This window comes from Volvox carteri, assembly GCF_000143455.1.
Source record: "Volvox carteri f. nagariensis unplaced genomic scaffold VOLCAscaffold_3, whole genome shotgun sequence".
Taxonomy (NCBI): Eukaryota; Viridiplantae; Chlorophyta; class Chlorophyceae; order Chlamydomonadales; family Volvocaceae; genus Volvox; species Volvox carteri.
The window spans coordinates 75,711-92,579 of record NW_003307546.1 but is presented as its reverse complement, the minus strand read 5'-3'; the positions used below and the strand labels follow the sequence as shown (position 1 = coordinate 92,579).

At 54.9% G+C, this 16,869-nt stretch overlaps 3 protein-coding genes across 3 annotated transcripts; 1 reads left to right on the top strand and 2 right to left on the bottom strand.

Moving 5' to 3' along the window:
• Positions 1 to 2,560: 2,560 nt before the first annotated feature.
• On the bottom strand, positions 2,561 to 9,599 carry VOLCADRAFT_102935 (uncharacterized protein; the record flags this gene model as incomplete). The annotated part of the gene is made up of 16 exons (XM_002946293.1): positions 9,511 to 9,599; positions 9,070 to 9,229; positions 8,747 to 8,824; positions 8,339 to 8,541; positions 8,033 to 8,149; positions 7,751 to 7,833; positions 7,061 to 7,159; positions 6,732 to 6,883; positions 6,311 to 6,536; positions 6,041 to 6,197; positions 5,871 to 6,002; positions 3,780 to 3,829; positions 3,428 to 3,545; positions 3,187 to 3,242; positions 3,015 to 3,064; positions 2,561 to 2,697 (listed from the first exon to the last, which is right to left on the bottom strand). Exons 2-16 carry the CDS (start codon positions 9,197 to 9,199, stop codon positions 2,561 to 2,563), a joined length of 1,788 nt encoding a protein of 595 aa, XP_002946339.1. The 5' UTR covers positions 9,200 to 9,229; positions 9,511 to 9,599.
• Positions 9,600 to 9,732: 133 nt separating this feature from the next.
• Positions 9,733 to 12,778, top strand: VOLCADRAFT_120268 (uncharacterized protein; the record flags this gene model as incomplete). Its single annotated transcript, XM_002946462.1, has 9 exons — positions 9,733 to 9,836; positions 9,922 to 9,974; positions 10,136 to 10,256; positions 10,374 to 10,459; positions 10,729 to 10,828; positions 11,289 to 11,426; positions 11,915 to 11,970; positions 12,282 to 12,361; positions 12,666 to 12,778. Exons 1-9 carry the CDS (start codon positions 9,810 to 9,812, stop codon positions 12,776 to 12,778), a joined length of 774 nt encoding a protein of 257 aa, XP_002946508.1. The 5' UTR covers positions 9,733 to 9,809.
• A 2,164-nt stretch (positions 12,779 to 14,942) lies between these two features.
• VOLCADRAFT_44529 (uncharacterized protein) lies at positions 14,943 to 16,466 on the bottom strand (the record flags this gene model as incomplete). Its single annotated transcript, XM_002946292.1, has 3 exons — positions 14,943 to 14,990; positions 15,447 to 15,661; positions 16,301 to 16,466. Coding segments are annotated over 3 exons (429 nt in total), but the record flags the coding sequence as incomplete, so codon positions are not given.
• Positions 16,467 to 16,869: the final 403 nt, after the last annotated feature.

The following is a 16,869-nucleotide window of genomic DNA, read 5'->3' as shown; positions in this document are numbered from 1 at the left end:
CGTCATGGTGCCGGGGTGTCACCGGTGTACAGCAGGGCGGCGGGAGCAGGTGTGTGTGCGTGCAGAAATCCGTGTTTTACGAGGCGTGCTGTTGTCGATCCGTTGAGCGTCCGGTCATGGCGCCGAAAAGGAGCCTGTCGAGAGTCTCCCCTTCTGGCTGAAGCTCTGGGGCAGGCTAGCCTCGGGGGGGGATGTCCCGCCATCTCGCCCGTTTCTCCTTTCGTACCTGGGTAGCGAGTTGTAATGTCGCGGACGAGTGCCTTCACATATGTAGACATATGCATCTGCATGCCATCGGCACATTCCTTCGTAAGGAAGGCTAAAGACCTCCTGCCTGAAGATATTCCGCACGTACGACTGTGCGTCATGCTTTTTACGGCATGCAGCAGTTGCAAGCCGGTGGTGTGTCCTGGGGGGGGGAGAGCACCAGCACGTGCGGGGTGCGTGAGTCGGACGCCTGCGTGTTGTCGTGTGGTGGGATTTGGTGTGTACGGACCGTACGTCGGAAGATGCGCCGTGGCGTGTGTGCTGCGGTGTGTGGCTTGGAGGTTAGGTCTCTGAAGCACTCTAGCACGTCGACACCACTGCAGGTTCACTGGGTCGTTGACGATGATGTCGACTCTTTTGCACATGTGTGTGCGGCAGTGGGGAGTATGTTGGTCGTCTCAGCAGTGACAGGCAGGTTGACCTAGGTTTGTGTGTAGCCATGTCGTACAGGCCTCCCTTGCGACATCACTTCATCTGGACGCGTTGTTCGCACTGTAGCGGTTAACGATAAACTCACAGAGCTGCGGATTAGCTGCGGATAAGCGAGCGAGGCTACGAGCCTTGCAGATTCGGGGACCCACGTTAAGGAGAGCCCTACCCAGTCGGACAGTGCAGTTCCCCGCATAACGCCAATGCGGCAATAAAAGGGGCCCGGGAGCCGGTGGCTAAAAGCCGCGGAATCTATGTAAGCTTTTGGTGCTTTTGCTACCTGTGACCGTCCTTGAAGCACGGGAAAACCATATATATATATATATACATATATATACATATATACATATATACATATATGTATATATGTATATATGTATATATGTATATATATACATATATATACATATATACATATATACATATATATACTACTATATATATATACTACTATATATATATACTACTGGTAACGCACATACCGATGCCCCGGAGGTTTTGAGATCGATCAGGGTCGAAAATCCTTCAGATTGGGTGTAAGGAGAGTGTCCGATGGACGGTGGTGATCTGGGATTAGTTAACCTGCGAGCTGACCAGGAATGGAGCTGAGCCGCCGTTGACCCGGCAGATTCAGTTGGATGCCGGTGGTGGGTGCGGAACCTGAGCGATCCACTGAGAAGTTGGCTAGGGTGACTGGATGAGAGTGTCCCGAAATACCGGGGAAGGCAGGGTTTCGCCGAGTAGCGGTCACGGGTGAAGATACGACCCCCCTGTCACACATCATACACGCCGTACCTCCCCAAGTAATCGGTTATGTCGTGTTCAGGCACTGACGGAGGTCCAGGTCACACCGCATTGCCATTGCCTTGCTTGGGGTCATCCTTGGCTTCCCCGCGTTCACCGAAACACGACACGACACCCCGTGTTCAGCGAGTCTAATCTGGTCTTTGAGGCTGGTGCAGTACGGCGCGGGATGACCCTTCCAAGTCCGTTTACCAAACCACACGAAAAGTCGTTCCCGCAAGGAAGTTGAAAGGAAAAAGGGGGAACTCGAAGCCGCCGCCGACGCCTGCCCGATAAGGAACCACGTGCTCTCAAAGCTCGCTCTCCCTGTTTCGCAGCCCCTCAGCGCTCTGCCAAATGGAACCCTTAACCACCCTGCTGAGCGCGATGGAAAACCCCCCAGGCGGGACCTCAACACGGCCGATAACAGCCGACATATGCACTCCTCTGATTTCCATTGACGAAAACGGTGCCTCGGGCAGAAAAGAGGGGCGAATATGGAACCACGGGTCAAGCCACGTCCCCTTGCGCTGGGACCGGCCTAAGACAGGTCGGGCTCCATGTGCAGCAGCTGAGCCGTACCAACCTCTATCATGAGATTGCGCAGCTTAGTTGCGCACATGTAAAGCTGAGCTACCGGCGGAAGCCTTACCTGGTTTCGAACCTAATATCAGCTAGATCAAGGACGCATGGTTATTCGCCTGATGTCAAATGCCGGGGAGGCGGCGCGAAGGTTTACTTTAATTTCTTCAGCTGTATGTAAGTCCCGGCAACATTAGAATTCATTTCCCCCCCTCACCACGATATATATCACTCACCACGATACTTTGTAGAACCATGGTGCTCTCATTGCGGTGCAGCAGCAAGCGGCAGGAATGTAGGCAGGACCCCTAGGCACAAAAACAAACTGGCGGTTCTTGCTGACTGAAGCTCTGTTTACGCGCGTGCAAGGCTACAAGCGGCAAACAATGCAATGTGGAGACATAACTCCGCATAGACAGACAGGCAGCCCGACTGACCTGTACACTACGCGCCGTGATGGCCCAGGCCAAGCACAACAGAAAGGTGCACTTGGAAGTACTTAGGGTACCCCATTGAGCATCTGGTAGTAGCTGACCGTGCGCCCGACAGTGATAGTGCAGTCAGTGCTGGCCAGCCGGACCTGCAGCCTGTCCACGTGGCCATCGGGGTCTCGATGCAGCACCGCCACACTGCATCCTCTGTGATGCTGTGCGCGATTGCTATGTTGTCTGTCAGGCGCACTCGAGCACCCACAGCCATGCAAGGCAGGGTGTGGAAGGAGGGCTCATGTAGCCAGCTATCCAGCACCAGTGCAGCATCAGGATACTGAACATTACGGTGCAGGAGACATGGCAGGACCTGCTTCACCATCGTGCACTCCAAGCACTGGCGGATGGCCAGGTTGTGCTCCTAGGCATCCTCCCGGTGGGTGCACAGCACGGTGGTGTTGGCATAGCACAGGGCGGCCACCCCGGCAGCAGTGATGTAGTTGGTGTTGGAGGGCGCCCACTCACCAAAGGTAGCGTCAATCTCGGGCTCGGTGGGGCCCGGCAGTCGGACAGTGCTTTGAGGAAGGCCACGTAGGCAGGGTCGGCAGTGTGCAGGACCGCGACATCAAGAGACACAGGCGGGTCACATACTGCCAGTACCAGCAGGAGGTTATCACCTCTGGTATAGGCCACTCACCTGGGACGCCGCCGCTGCGGAGCCAGTCTGCCTCGATGGCGGCACGCCAGCGGCAACTGGAGACACGGCAAGGCGGTTGGAGGAGGATTGGAGCAGCGGCTGGGTGGTGGGTGGAAAGGATTCATCACGTTTTGTTCAAAGTCCGCACACAGGGGCTGCAGGCGGCTGGAGCTGCAATCTGCCTGGCATCTTGCCCAGCAAGCTGCCCTGCACTCTACCAAGCCATGGCCCCCTGCCTGACCTCCTCGTGCAGCTTGGACTCCAGCGAGTGAATCTCTGGCCAGCGAGTGTTTGACACGTTGTTGGTGGTGAGTACGACGGTACAGAAACAGCGCCAGCTCAGCACACCTGCCAGAGGCCTGCAGGAGTGCCGTCCGCGTTGACGTCAAGGCTCAAGTGGGTGTGTGTGGGCGATCGCGGCGCCAATGGGCCCGCCGTGTAGATGAGTGGTTGCACGTTCGAGGTCGGGGCCCGCAAGCACAGGCATCACCACGGACAAGAAGGATTGCACCGCTGCTGCAGCTCCATCCAGCCGTCACCAGCACCAAGGGCTGGTTGGCTTTGACATTGGCAGCAAGCATGCACTCACTCACTCTCGGGCGCCAGATAAGGGAGGGGATAGTTGGGGGCACCTGCTCCACGACTGTGAGGAAGTGCACGATGATGGGGTTGTTTTGCATGCTCCAGCCTAGCACCTCTTGCAGTGTGGTGAGAAGGGTGTTGACACGTCACTCTGGTTCAGCATCAGTGCGTCCATGCAGTGCTGCTGTCGAAGCCCGCTGGCCAAGTACCCCAAAGGCGGCCTGTAGAAACTTGACGCCCACTTCCACCAGCACCAAGCGCATGTATTGGATTGAATTGAATTGTTACAGGGTGGGAGGCTTCTGGGCCATTAGAACACATTGTCATTTCTACGATTTATCATACCATACAGCACCATCCACCATTACCACACTGTACTACGCCATACGAACTGGAAGTCCAAGGCGATTGATCCTGCCTTCTAGAATCACTCCTCATCCATTCACCCGAACATCCGCAGAGACAGTGGGTTCAGCAATCGCCACCAATCTAACGTGCGAATCTCAATCCATCATCTGTGACCTCAACTCCTTATCTCAACAGTTGGCCATGATCTCACGCTCCCGACAATGTCGGGGGTCTCCCCAGGAATTGAACCCAGGACCCTAAACTGTATAAGCAGTAGTGTTGCCCAGGCGAGCATATGTAATTCTACGGGGTCCAATACAATAACAGCGTCCGGTGCAGTCAAGTGACAGGAACACAAGGTCGTTGCCCTCGTTGCCAGGAGAGGCGGCCGTGCAGTGGGGCGGAGATGCCAGCTGCCATCGGTAGTCGTGGTGCTGCCAGCATGCAGGGAGTTGTGAAAGGAGTACGAGGGGACACCCGCAGTATTGGCTGGCAGTGTGATTAGCAGGGGTAATTTGCGGTTGCGGGTAATCCTGCCGCCGACCAGCACTCGACCCGACCATTGGGGACCACTGTAATTAGAAATGACTTGGCTTCCAACGGTCAACATAAGGAGACTCCAAACTTGGGCATACTTCAAATTTGCCGTGTTAAATATGGAAAACATGACGAGGGATACACCTGGATACCGGTGCACAGTGGATAAGTGCGGTTGGCTTGTCTGGAATACCCACGTTGGCGTTATAGGCAAACGAGTCTTGTTACACTGTAACTAGGAATGGCCAATGCTATCCACCACTGATGTACAGGAATACTCATTAGGCTCGTGTCAGCTAATTTACTAGTGCTCGGCTGTTACTCTGTGTTCCCTGTACTTAAGGCGTCGAAGGAGAAATTCGATGGATGTCACGTGGGACCAAAGACCAAAAGAGAGTTCGGGGATTCCACTTGTCACCAACTGCCAGTAGGCAAAAAAGACACTGGCACCACAATGGATATCAAAGCGCTTGGACCGCTGTCGACTTCAGTCAGCTCAAAGCAACAATGGCGCAAAACATCATCAACCATAAGAACCGCAATCGACAGTCAGCAACTAAACACAAAAGTTTGTAAAAAAATGATCAGGGGAACTTTCCTGCTGACTTTAATGTGCAGCAGCCCCAAATGAAGCGGGCCACCCAGCTCTTTGCGAGAAATGCTCCGGATAGAGAACGCGTACAACAGCACTGCACTTTGGGAAATCGCAGCCATAGGTGCTCACATCTTCCCCTCGTTGACCTAACGCTATATTAGCTGCCTGCAATCTTCAACCCAATTTTCTAGCAGACGCCCACCAACGACTGCAGTTCCGCACTACGTGTACATCGCGCAGAGTCCCTCAAAACCTACTGTGAGGCCTGAACAAGCTGCCAGTTACTGCAATTGGTCATAGCTATTAACATCCGTGTGCAACACGCTAGGCACTGCAGAATATATGCAGTGCCCAAGTCCTGCATGAGCAGTGACCTAACCAAACACGAAAGAACAGGTGCGAAGAAAAACAAAGCAGCAGACGCAGAATTGTATCGGCCCATGTCTATACCTGTCTAACCGTCAACGATAGCATCACAGTGCCAGACCTAAAAGCCCCAACCCTTCTTCTGCGCCGGTGCGGTGTGGGTAACGGGGGCTACAACCGGGTTGGGCACCTCCTCATCCACCGGAGCGGGCGTGGCTGGCTTCTCTGCACGTTGCTGGATGCGCAGCCGCCTCACCCTGTTGAAGTTCGCGGAGACAAATCTCTTCACATCGTCCACACGGACCCCCGCGCGGCCAATCTGCATAATTAATTGCAAAGCAACGATCAGACCGGTTCGGAAGTATGGCCATGAGGGCATCACAGAATCCTGAATACGAGCGAAACATGTACAGCGGAATGACTCACCTGTAGGCAAACAACAGCTGGGATGATGGTCCACATCAGAGCCGAAGCGATCTTGCGGCCAAGCTTTAGACCGCCCAGTGTCGAGCGGCGCCAGGCCTCGTAACGCTGGCGCTTGGTCTTGCTGATCTCCTCAAGCGCCTCCTTCATAAGCAATGCCCTGAATCCAAGGAACAGAGCGGGATTAGTCGATAACTCCTCGGAAGTCCATAACCTGTCCTAAATGTCTAAAACCAACGGAATGAATAACTTGTCCCGGGTCTTCAAACGTACCTGACAGCGAGCAGGTCTGAGTGCTCCTTGTTGAATGCCTCAGCAGTGCCCCATGGATACCGTCGCTCCGGCCAGAAGAGCGGAGGCTCTGCGGCGGCTAACTCCTCGGAGATATCGTTGGATGCCACAACCAAGAAGGGCGGATGTGGAGTAGCTTGGTCTTGCACACCCGCGCGCTCGAGGGTGTCCCGCTCGAACTTGAACACGTTGATCTTGTCGTGGATGCCTGGATCAGCGGTACAGCAGAGCGCCCGCATAAAATCATGATTCGTTAAATAGCCTACGTAAGCGCAACTATTGCTGCACGAGTGCTGGTCGAGTTATGGCACGACTTTCGGGGTTATCCCTAGCGTCGTGCATGCATCAATGAACTCAACCATTTTAGCGCAGCCAGTCCTCCACGCCCAGCATTCCGCCTCACCTGGCACCATGGGGTTGGCAATGCGGTTCGCAACCTCCGTGCGGTACGTATTGGCCTCCCGTATGGTCATTGTGTCCGCCTTGGTCACCACGGGCACCACCGGTACGTGCTTACCAAGCTCAAACATGTATTTGAGGTCGATGGGCCGCAGCCTGTGCAGGCGGAAGGACAACACAACGATGATCCAACGATCTATGGATAACGGTTGCAACGAAGGAAAACCTAAAACAGTTGCTACAATAGGAATCCTAAAACATCCAATTGTTCGCATATTGTTGAGAGTTTAGTAACGCAGCAACTCCATCTAGAGAATCCTAGCGTCTGTTCACCTGTGGGGAGGAATGCAGAAGATGCACAGGTCCACCCGGGGGTCCTCCAGCTCTGCCAAGTCCTCCTTACGGTCGCGGGACTGTTCCATCTCCAGCCACCTACAGGAGAACATGACCATCGCAATCGAAGCACATCAAGCTCGTGTCAGTTCACGGCGGAATGCTACATACCAGTCCATGGGGCCCCCGATTTATTGACGCCCCCGCACTTGTGCAGGACTGTAACAGTTGCTTCACGTATTCCGCAAGGACCTTCCCGCCATGAACGGTGTTCCTTTGGTATCAGGATCATACACAAGAGGCTCGTCGCAGGCACCACGCATACAGCATTTTTATTGTTGCAGGGACATACACCCGCGTCCAGTTACGAACCTAGCACCCGAGCTAGATATACCCTGCACCCGCAACGTTCACATGGCGGCCGCTCAACTGATTGGCCTTAGGGTGTTTGTGTTTGTACAGTAGCTCGAAGAGGAAACATTGTCACGGCAAAGCGCTGAGGCATCCTGCCACCTGTCGACTGGATACCGTTCGTGCGCCCAAGCCGTTTTCTGTCTTGCAAGGGCGTATACTAAGCTGCCCATAGAGCTAGGACAGGCCAGTAAGTAAAACCTTGCCAATCAAATTTCGTTCATGGGCAGTATCTCGTTGCCAATGACAGGTCACATAACAGTTCACACAATAGCTCACTTCCTGTTCTGAAGCTCAATATAGTCCTGCACCATTTTAAGGTTGCGAAACACGTCCAACTCGTCTCCATAGCCAGGCGTGTCCTGAAGGAGAAAGGGTGGGAAAAGGGTAGGGGAAACAATTACAAAAACATGACAATTAAGCAGCCATGGCCCTCCCAAAGGTGCGTCCCGGTACAATCAGCTGTGACATTGTTATGCTAGCGCAGGAGACCATGTCAGGCGCGAGGCAAATTCATTCAGCAACCCGCGTTCGTATTAAGGCCGCGGCGGCGGCACTCACCTGGATCTTGTATACCCAAATTACACGGTCCTCCTCATCGCGCCAGCTTACAGTCGAGCAGAGCGAATCAGGATCGCGACGAAATTGCTCAGTCGGTGTGTAACTGCCATCGTGCACCTGTACATTCGCACAAGGAGAACAATTACAAGGCGTGCCGCAGCTAAGATAAATTCACAACAAACGTTAAGTACACGATGGCCATCCCCGTGCCGTACAACGTCCATATGTCACCACAGCATGCATACGTTTACCCACGGAGATTGCCGTCCTGCGTCAAAGACTCGGCAAGCTTATCGACAAACACACCTGCAGCCGCTCTCCAGGGATCGAAATCAAGGACTTGATCAATGTGGTCTTGCCCAAGCCCGAGTCCCCAACAACGATCAGCTTGATGTACTTTTTCTTCCAGATCTTGTGTGGACGCGGACGGCGGGGCCCGAGCAGCGCGTCCTTGCCGAAAACCATCTCACTGGCACGACTGTAGTTGGACGAGATACTTAGCCGCCGCTCTACATGCATTTAAGATGTGTATGCAGTATCGTACATGGGAGAGGCAGCAGCTGCATGTTCGACATAAAAATTGGATCGTGCGGAAGATTGATTACACTTCAAAACAACGCTTGCACGCTGTTGTGCTACTAATCATCGACTTTGCTGCAGTTGCAGCACAAAGCTCACACTTTGCGGCTGGGGATGAGTAACCAAGTATCTCACCCGGCATACCGCCCACGCGGGCGCCTGGGCCAAACTTCGTATCTTCGGCTGCCGGCATTGAAAAGTCAGGCGTAGTAGCTGCAAAATCGGGTTATGCCGGAGATAAGGTGGGATGGACAAGAAGCGGCAAGGTCAGGGTATGTGCCATCCGTAGCACGTACACGAATTAAAGTAATACAGGAAAAGGGCCTTTCGTGCAACAAGATGTAAACATAATACAAGTACATATGTGCATGGCAATTGTGAGGTTGTCAAGCAACAGTCTACACACCACAAAATCAACCTGGAACATTAGAAATACGCATTGCACCGCCGATACTCACATGGTGCGTTGACGTAACGATGAGTTGAGTTTGCAAAAGGGGTGGGGTTCAGGCCGGTTGCAGGCGGCTGGGTGCCGTCCTCTCGTAGACTTGCAGCAAACTTGGTCGGGGGAAAATAGTTGCTTGTCATGAGGGGGAGAATAGGTTGACACTATCTACCCTGTGGAAGCGGAAGCAGACGTAACTTACAGATTTCAAGATGACATTCAAAACAACGTTAGGACTCAAACTCATTCGGGTAGGTTTAAGTATAATACCTAAAATGGAACTTAGACATGTAACCGAGGCTTATGCCTCCTTCAGCATAACTTGTTCCGCCGCTATGGCGGGAAGAGCCAAGACCAGGTTTAGGGGTGCCGGTGTGATGCACCCGAACATCTGACAAAAGACAACACGTGCAGAAGATGCAATCGAGGAGTCGCTTCGTTAGCATCAGCTCACCCGAATTTGCCTCCAATCAAGATGTCGCAGATATGTCAATTAACCGCTCCAGGCATGCACCAAACATAAAAAGTGTCAAAGGAATGTGTCTACCTAAATTATTTGTCCAAAGACGCGTGGCCAACTTGTATAATATACAGCACTTCCACTAGGAGCCGTACGAGGTCGTAGAATCCAGGAGCTTGTCCGAAACGCGGAACTTGTTTCGTCACACGCTCGTCGCAACAATACCTTTGATTTTGTCCACCTCGGAAGCCTTATTTAACCATGAGCTGCGACTACCTTTTTTAACGCCAGCCATGGCAACATTTGTACCTGTTCCTTTGGTGAGCAGTTGCTGGACCCCGACACCGTCAGCTTATACAAGTTTTGAAACGCAAAACCCTAAAGGAATTGATTTTGCATATGCAGCCACCATCCAGCCAGTTGACGGATGCCTTCGTCAAGTCACAGCTAACAAAATGGTGAGATTGCCTTGGCTGGAACGCAGGAGGGTCTTCCTGGGGGTTCTGCCTGGCGGCAGAAACAAGGGTTACGCTTCTCTAAGGGGTGTCCTCCTTGCACGCTACCGTACTTCGTGTTTGACCTATGAACCCTCGTTTCGCGCGGCTCGCACCGACCGCAGGGACCTACTGCGGAACATGAAATACATGGTTGTGCGGTACACAAAGCCGTACCACAAGATGCAGGGCCAGGAGCTCATAACAGATATGCTGAATGACCCCAAAGTCCAAGAGGCCTTCCAGGTTACCCACCTGCGCTGAGCAGAAATCCGCCGCTCATAGCCAGCACCACGGCACACTGCAAAATTCCTCTCTCTCTCTCTCTCTCTCACCACCTCGGTTGTGCCTGTGTCCCCCCAGGTGCTCCGCTCAGGCGGCAAATGGACAGGGCTAGGTGGCAGAGTTACTCGTGTGGATGCGAACGTCGTGACAGCATCCCTAACCCGGTAAGAATGAGGCTGGACGATACAGGTAGTGCAGAAGGTTCAGCGGATTGCTGCAACCCTAGCAGTGAGGCGAAGCCCAGGTTGTGTGGATCACCGGTCACGTGAGCAGCAACATGCATGTTGCCACTGTATTGTTCGGTCACATTTGAAGGCTTTTGCCTCTCAGTGCAACACATGCACACCGCCGATTACACTCCGGTCGGTCCGTCAAGCACCGGCATTACACATGCCGTTGTGAGTGCGCCCTTCCTGCGCGTGTCGCCCTGCAGACTGGACATCTTTGACAAGTTGAACGAGTCCTCACCCGCAATCGTGCGTCCTAATGGGGACATTGCCAAGTGCATGGACAACGTGCGGGAGGGCTTCCAGGTGGGGATGAGGCCAACCAAGCAGGTGGCGGGGCTGTCGGAAAGGAAGGAGGGCGCTGTCTGAACCCGAACACATAGGGAGAACATAGGGAGAAGTTGGTACTCGCACGTGCCAGGAATGGGGTGCTTCTCCTTAGCCTCAGTTGGTCACGGCGCTATCGCCAACCGATTCAAATGGTTTAGCGGCCTGCATGCCCAAATCTACACGCCTTCCACCATGGAACGGAACTCAAGCAGCGCGGCGCTTTCCAGGCTACGGCCGTCCTGTCGTAAAACTTCGATTTCATTTCCTTGTCGGTGTCTTTGCAAAGTTAAGTAGTGAGAAGACGGCAGATGAACACGCACGTCTCCGCGTACATAGACTGAACGTCGAAACGTCGCTTAGACGAAACATTGTTGATGTGGCGACTTTCCCGTGTGTGTGCACATGTGTGCGTGTACATGTGGGTCTGTGTCCTCAGATTTCCGACCTGCTCCGTGACCTGCTGCTGAATGAGGACTCGGAGAACGCAGGGCTGTACTCGGCAGAGGAGCGCGACGAGCTGCTGTGGCGGCTGTTCGAGCACATGGTGCTTGGAGGGTCCTGCTGCCAGTTCGAGGTAGGAATAATGGAGTAACGCAAACTCAGACAGGGAAGGGCACGAGCGGCAAACCCGGGGGGGAGCCCATGCGGAGAGGCCGGGGATGGCGGGCAGCGCGGCATGCGGGTTTAGCAGGTGTGGTTAATGGATGGCCCAGCATAAGGCGCATTGAGCCGTGGCGGCAGGCCGAAGCTGGCAGTTCGATGCGGCGGGTGAGGCATGGCCAGGCGATGTGCACCGTTGCGTTTTTATATGCCTATGCCTGCGAGTTGCCAACGTCATAGACACAGGAGTTGTGGTGATGCCTCTTAAGGACGTTTTGTATCAACTTAAATGTCGCAAAACAGAGAAGAACGTGTAACTTATGCCGCGACAGTGACAAGGCAGCCACGGGTGGATTGCAGTTATCGGGCGCAGGTAAATGAGCTTCCCTTATGTGGCAGCTTGATGGCCACAGAAAACAAGCGGTTGGCGTGGAATTCTTACCGTTTGCCTACCGTCCTTAGGACAAACTAGAGCCGTACGTGGAAACAAGCAAGCGGCTATACAAGGAGCTTGTCAGGTGAGGTTCCAACTGCGGTACGGGGCCCATTTGCCTGAGTGAAGTTCAACAGTCGTACGGTGTATTTGGCTATAAATGTTGTTCCAGTTCCGGGTGTCCTCTTGCAAACGACGATCAGCAGTGCAGCCTACAGCCCGCATGAGCGTGCGATGTGCTTGACTGTGCGCCCGGAACAGGACGTTGCCCGAATAAGGCATTTCGGCATCCAGCTTGCCGTCGCCGTTGCGTTCGTGGTTTCCGGTTTTCCTCTCCGACTTCATTAACGCGGCCCTTCCCTCGCGCTCTGCTTTTCCGCGCCACTTCCTACCCAGTGCCCTTAAGGACCCCGGCACCGGGAAGATTCACGTCGCGTCCGTCGTCTATAAAGTCAACGCAGTACATGGCGAGTCTGGTGAGCGGCTAGTTGAGTGGCACTCTCGACCTGCCTGCATCCTGTTGTGTGGAGAAGAATAGAGCCCATGCAGACAGTACGCATTCTCGTGAGTCCCAGACTGCACCATGCATTACTATTTTCAGAGCCAAAGCTCCAGCGGACGTGTAGTCACTATTGGAAAGCACCTGCTTTTGCCTCTATACCCAACCAGCTAATCATGCGCAACACAGGCAACGCCATATAACGCTGCGCCATGCCCGCAACAACCATGCCCACATCACAACAACATGCCTGCATTGTGCCTCAACTTCAAAACACGCAGGGCCACTGGAACTGTTCCCCAGCAAATCACGACAGAACTTTTGCTACGTGTCCATGGACCCCTCCCGCCGCCTTGCCAAGATCCTCTACCATGCCTATGTGCCGTACTGGTAGCGCGTTGTCAACCGGCCTCACGCCGTGCAAGCCCTGCCGGTCAATACCACCGGCGCCCCCGGCTGCAACTGCCAGGCAATTCGAACAATCAACCCGAAAGAATGCAGAGAGCATGTAAAGCATACGAGCGTCGAACACAATTCAATAAAGCATAGGAACGGGCCGGCCATGTCCTTCGCTGTCTACGTAATTCGAGGTATCTAGCGGGCTCATATATAAATGCGAACTGCATAACCTGCCCACCGGTGTCCACATAAACATTCGGACCGGCCATCTCTTTTCCATGACTTGGTGTGCATTTATTACTCTTGAGGATCCTCAGATTTGTACTACATGAAGATGGACGTAAACGCTCAGTTTTATTGGCGGTCTCGCCACAGCCCCGGTCTGCTTGCAAGCATCTCACCAGCTGTAACTACCCCCCTGCTCCCTTCCTTCTACAAGTTGCCACTCCAGACGACAGACATGGCACACGACAGGCAGTCCCTCCCTTCCGCACTTCCCTTTCCCAGATAATCCGCTGCCAGTCATAGAGGCACACGTAAAGCGACAAAACGTGTCATTTTCCACTCATGCACGCTTGTCATCTCCGAGAGTGCTTACTGGCGGATGCACCGTTGCCCACCAGCGCACAGTGCAGTGACTTTGACGTCATGCCCACCATGGCGGCAGCGGCAGCAGCCACCATCGTTGCCAAGGCGACAGCGGTGCCAACCCAGCCCAGCTGCTGATCCCTGCCTTTATGCCCTCCAGGCAATGGGACCCACCAATCAATTCTCCCTTCCGCTTTTCCTGCATTTCCCTCTTCTTGGCATTTGTAATGTGCAGCTGGCACCACCTGCGGGCGGGTTTTTTTGCAACCCGGGAGAAGGAATCCTTCTTAACTGGATGCAAGAAATAAACGCCATATATATCCTCCCTAATGGGAGCGAGGTATGGTGGACGCTAGGGGTGCCACACCTCACGGACAGCACCAATAATAGGCACACGGCCCAGCCAGGCAAGCAGCATGCGATGTGCACGAGCACATCAACACATTAACACGCCACCACACTGGCTACATAACAGCAGCGCGATGCAGCAGCGCGGGAGGGTTCACGCATTATGCGTGGCTGACTTTCAGTCTACAATCCGACATTCCCCAGCAATTTCCTTCAGAGGAGCTCCTCAGCCTGCCAACCTGGCACCGATGTCCATGGCCATCAACACCCCATGCACGGCCACCTACCCGCACGTTAACAAGCTCCGCCGCGGCCACCTGGACGCTGTGATGCATTAGCTCATCATACCACTTGCCCGAGCCACCGCCGTTGCCACAACTGCCGGCCGACTGGGACTCCGCCACGGCAGGAGCCGACAAACTAGGCTGGATCAGCCTCACCTCGGCAAGCGCTCTCCTGCTTAGACCAAGTGCCGACCAAACCCATGGCCCCACGCCATGGGGCGGTGCTGCAACGCTGCCTCCGTCGCCGTCACAGCTACCGTTAGGTAACGCTGCCGCCTGGACCTCGAAACTGACATTCCGCAGCACAAGGCCAAACACGAACTGCGTAAGAGTGGGTGCCGTCGTCAGCCACGCCCTGCTCCCGTAGGGCCCAGGTCGCATGTCCAACTTCACCCAGAGCTGCATCCCGCCGGCGGTGCCGCTGCCCCCTGGCGCCCCCTTCATCATCGACACTGTTGGGGCTGCCGCCGGCACCGACGCTGCTGCGACCCGCCGCGGCAACTGCCCGCCGGCATCGCGTTGGACGCCCGATGCAGCATCTATTGTCGCCTTTCCCCCTGCAGCCGCCGTGGTAGCCGCGGCAGTGGCAGCGGCTCCTCTCTGCTGCTTCTGCGGCGGCGGCGGCAGCAGCGCAGTATCGACTCCTATTTCCGTCGCTGCATCCTCGTCTGCGCCACACTGCAGCGGTGTCACCTTAATCCGCACATCCTGCAGCAGCACGTCTTGTACCAGGCTCTCCGGGGACCCTGCAATCACCACGACCCCGCCCTCCGCTTCGGCCACGATATCTACGAAGGAGACGTTGACGATCCTGCCCACGCGGCTGCCCAGTCCTCGCGGCAGGGCGGTCACGTAGATGGGCTCCCCTGCGCCCCACCATTTGCCAGGATAACGTCGCGTGGCGACTTGCACTTGGCGGAAAGCCACGTCGCGAATGGTGCCGTGGTCCCGGAGCTGGATGGCCAGGCCGCGGTTCGAGTCAAGCACCTGAATGAAATGCCCCGACCGCCAATTTTTAACGGAGTGGGTGGGAGTGGATGGGAAACCGCCGAGGCGACGATTCGGCAACCCAACACGGTAGCGGGGCACGGTCACTAGGAGACAGCTAGATGAATGCGGCTAGAAAAAAGGCCCATCTACAGTTTGGATAATGCGGCGCATAGATGCTTTGTGGACGCGCAACAAAAGGGCAAGACCAGTAGGCGGGACGAAACGGCTCAGAATCGTTGTCGGCGTTCTTCCTTGTACCGTGTGCCCAACGACATTTCCACATGGCGCGCATGACGGTCGAGCTTGGGATGCGTGCTGTAGCATGCCGTACGGTCTGCCGTAAGTTCACCGTTACCTGGATCTGATGCCTGTTGCGAACACAAACATCAGGCCCAGATAACGGTAAACTACCGGCAGACCGTACCGGAGCAGGCGGCTTCCGGACTCATCTACCTTAAGATGCGAGAAGGTGATGTTGGTCATGTCCGCCTTCGTCTCACTGCCCAGCTTGACTGCAGCGCTGCGGGACCGTAATGTGCAGTTGCTGACCAGCACGTGCCGCACAGCCCGCTCACCGCCGCTGGTGGCCTTTATGCACACGGCATCGTCCGCCGTAGCGACGTACGACTGCAGCAGAGTCACATTGCTGGAACCGTCAATGTCGATGCCTGCAGGCCGGCGGCAGCGACATAAGGAGCGGCGCCAACAACCTCATTATCGTTGGTAATCCACTGGCCACAACGGCCAACAAAGCGAAGAATCAGAACGCTGCCCTTCACAAATGTGAAATCACCGCAGCAAGTCACAAACGTGAAACCACCGCGGCAGCAGTAGCTGGCACCCCCAACCCGCAATATGCCGTTGCAACCCTGATTGCAGGCCATTTCCACAAACTTACTAAACCCACTTAATTAAACTCAGTCGGTGGGAATTTCGTTTTCTCCACATCAATCTGTCCAGAACTCAGCGGCTGCCAAGCGGAAAATGGACACGCGCAACAAACAAATCCCACCTACTCCAATACCGCCACGTTTAAACAACATGCACGGCAGCACAGTACGGCGCGGTACGGAACTGTGGGCTGGCTGACTTCCATGCGTGGGGCAGCAGCCCTAACCGCGCTGCGTTTTACCTTGAATGCATCAAATTCGCGTACGACTCCCGTTGCATGCGTACATACAATAACCTACACTCCCCTTCGGCACCAACATGGCCGAAGATCCACGCGTGCCTGCCATCTTCCTTATCCTTCGGCGACCCCGGCTCTGCCTGTGTCCCATCTCCCACCGGCCAATGTAGAAACCCACCGTCGTTGTTTGGGAAGTTCATGTCGCCCTCCACCACCAAGCCGCGCATGAACACGTGTTCGCTGTCGCGAACGTGGAGCGTCCAAAAGGCCGAGTCGCGCAGAGCCATTTCTGTGATCTGCACGCCGCTGCTCTCGCACACGCCTACTAGACGCGGCCGGCACTGTCGCCGGGAACGGCAGGATGCGTCTTCCCAGTTTCGGATGCCATACGGCGTAGTACTGAGGAAACCAGGCGGCCGGTTGCGGGCGGCACACAACGACAATGCGGGCCCAAATGAGCTAAGCAGGCGGAGAAATCCCAAGGGACGTAGAAAAATTGGTGCAAGGCAGCGTCGTGCATCCATGGCAAGAGCAGGATAACAGGAAGCCTCTAGGCGACGGTTGTAGTATACATATACATAGTCCATGGGGGCCCCCGGGCTTTCACGGACACACCCGCATTCGTGCGGCACTTGTAACTCGTTAGGTGTGTGTTCGGCTGGTAGCCATTCAGGGACCGCGTGGCGTGTTCCTGTGTCCATCCCTACAATACAGACGGAGTGGCTAAAAGATAGACGGACGGGCGAT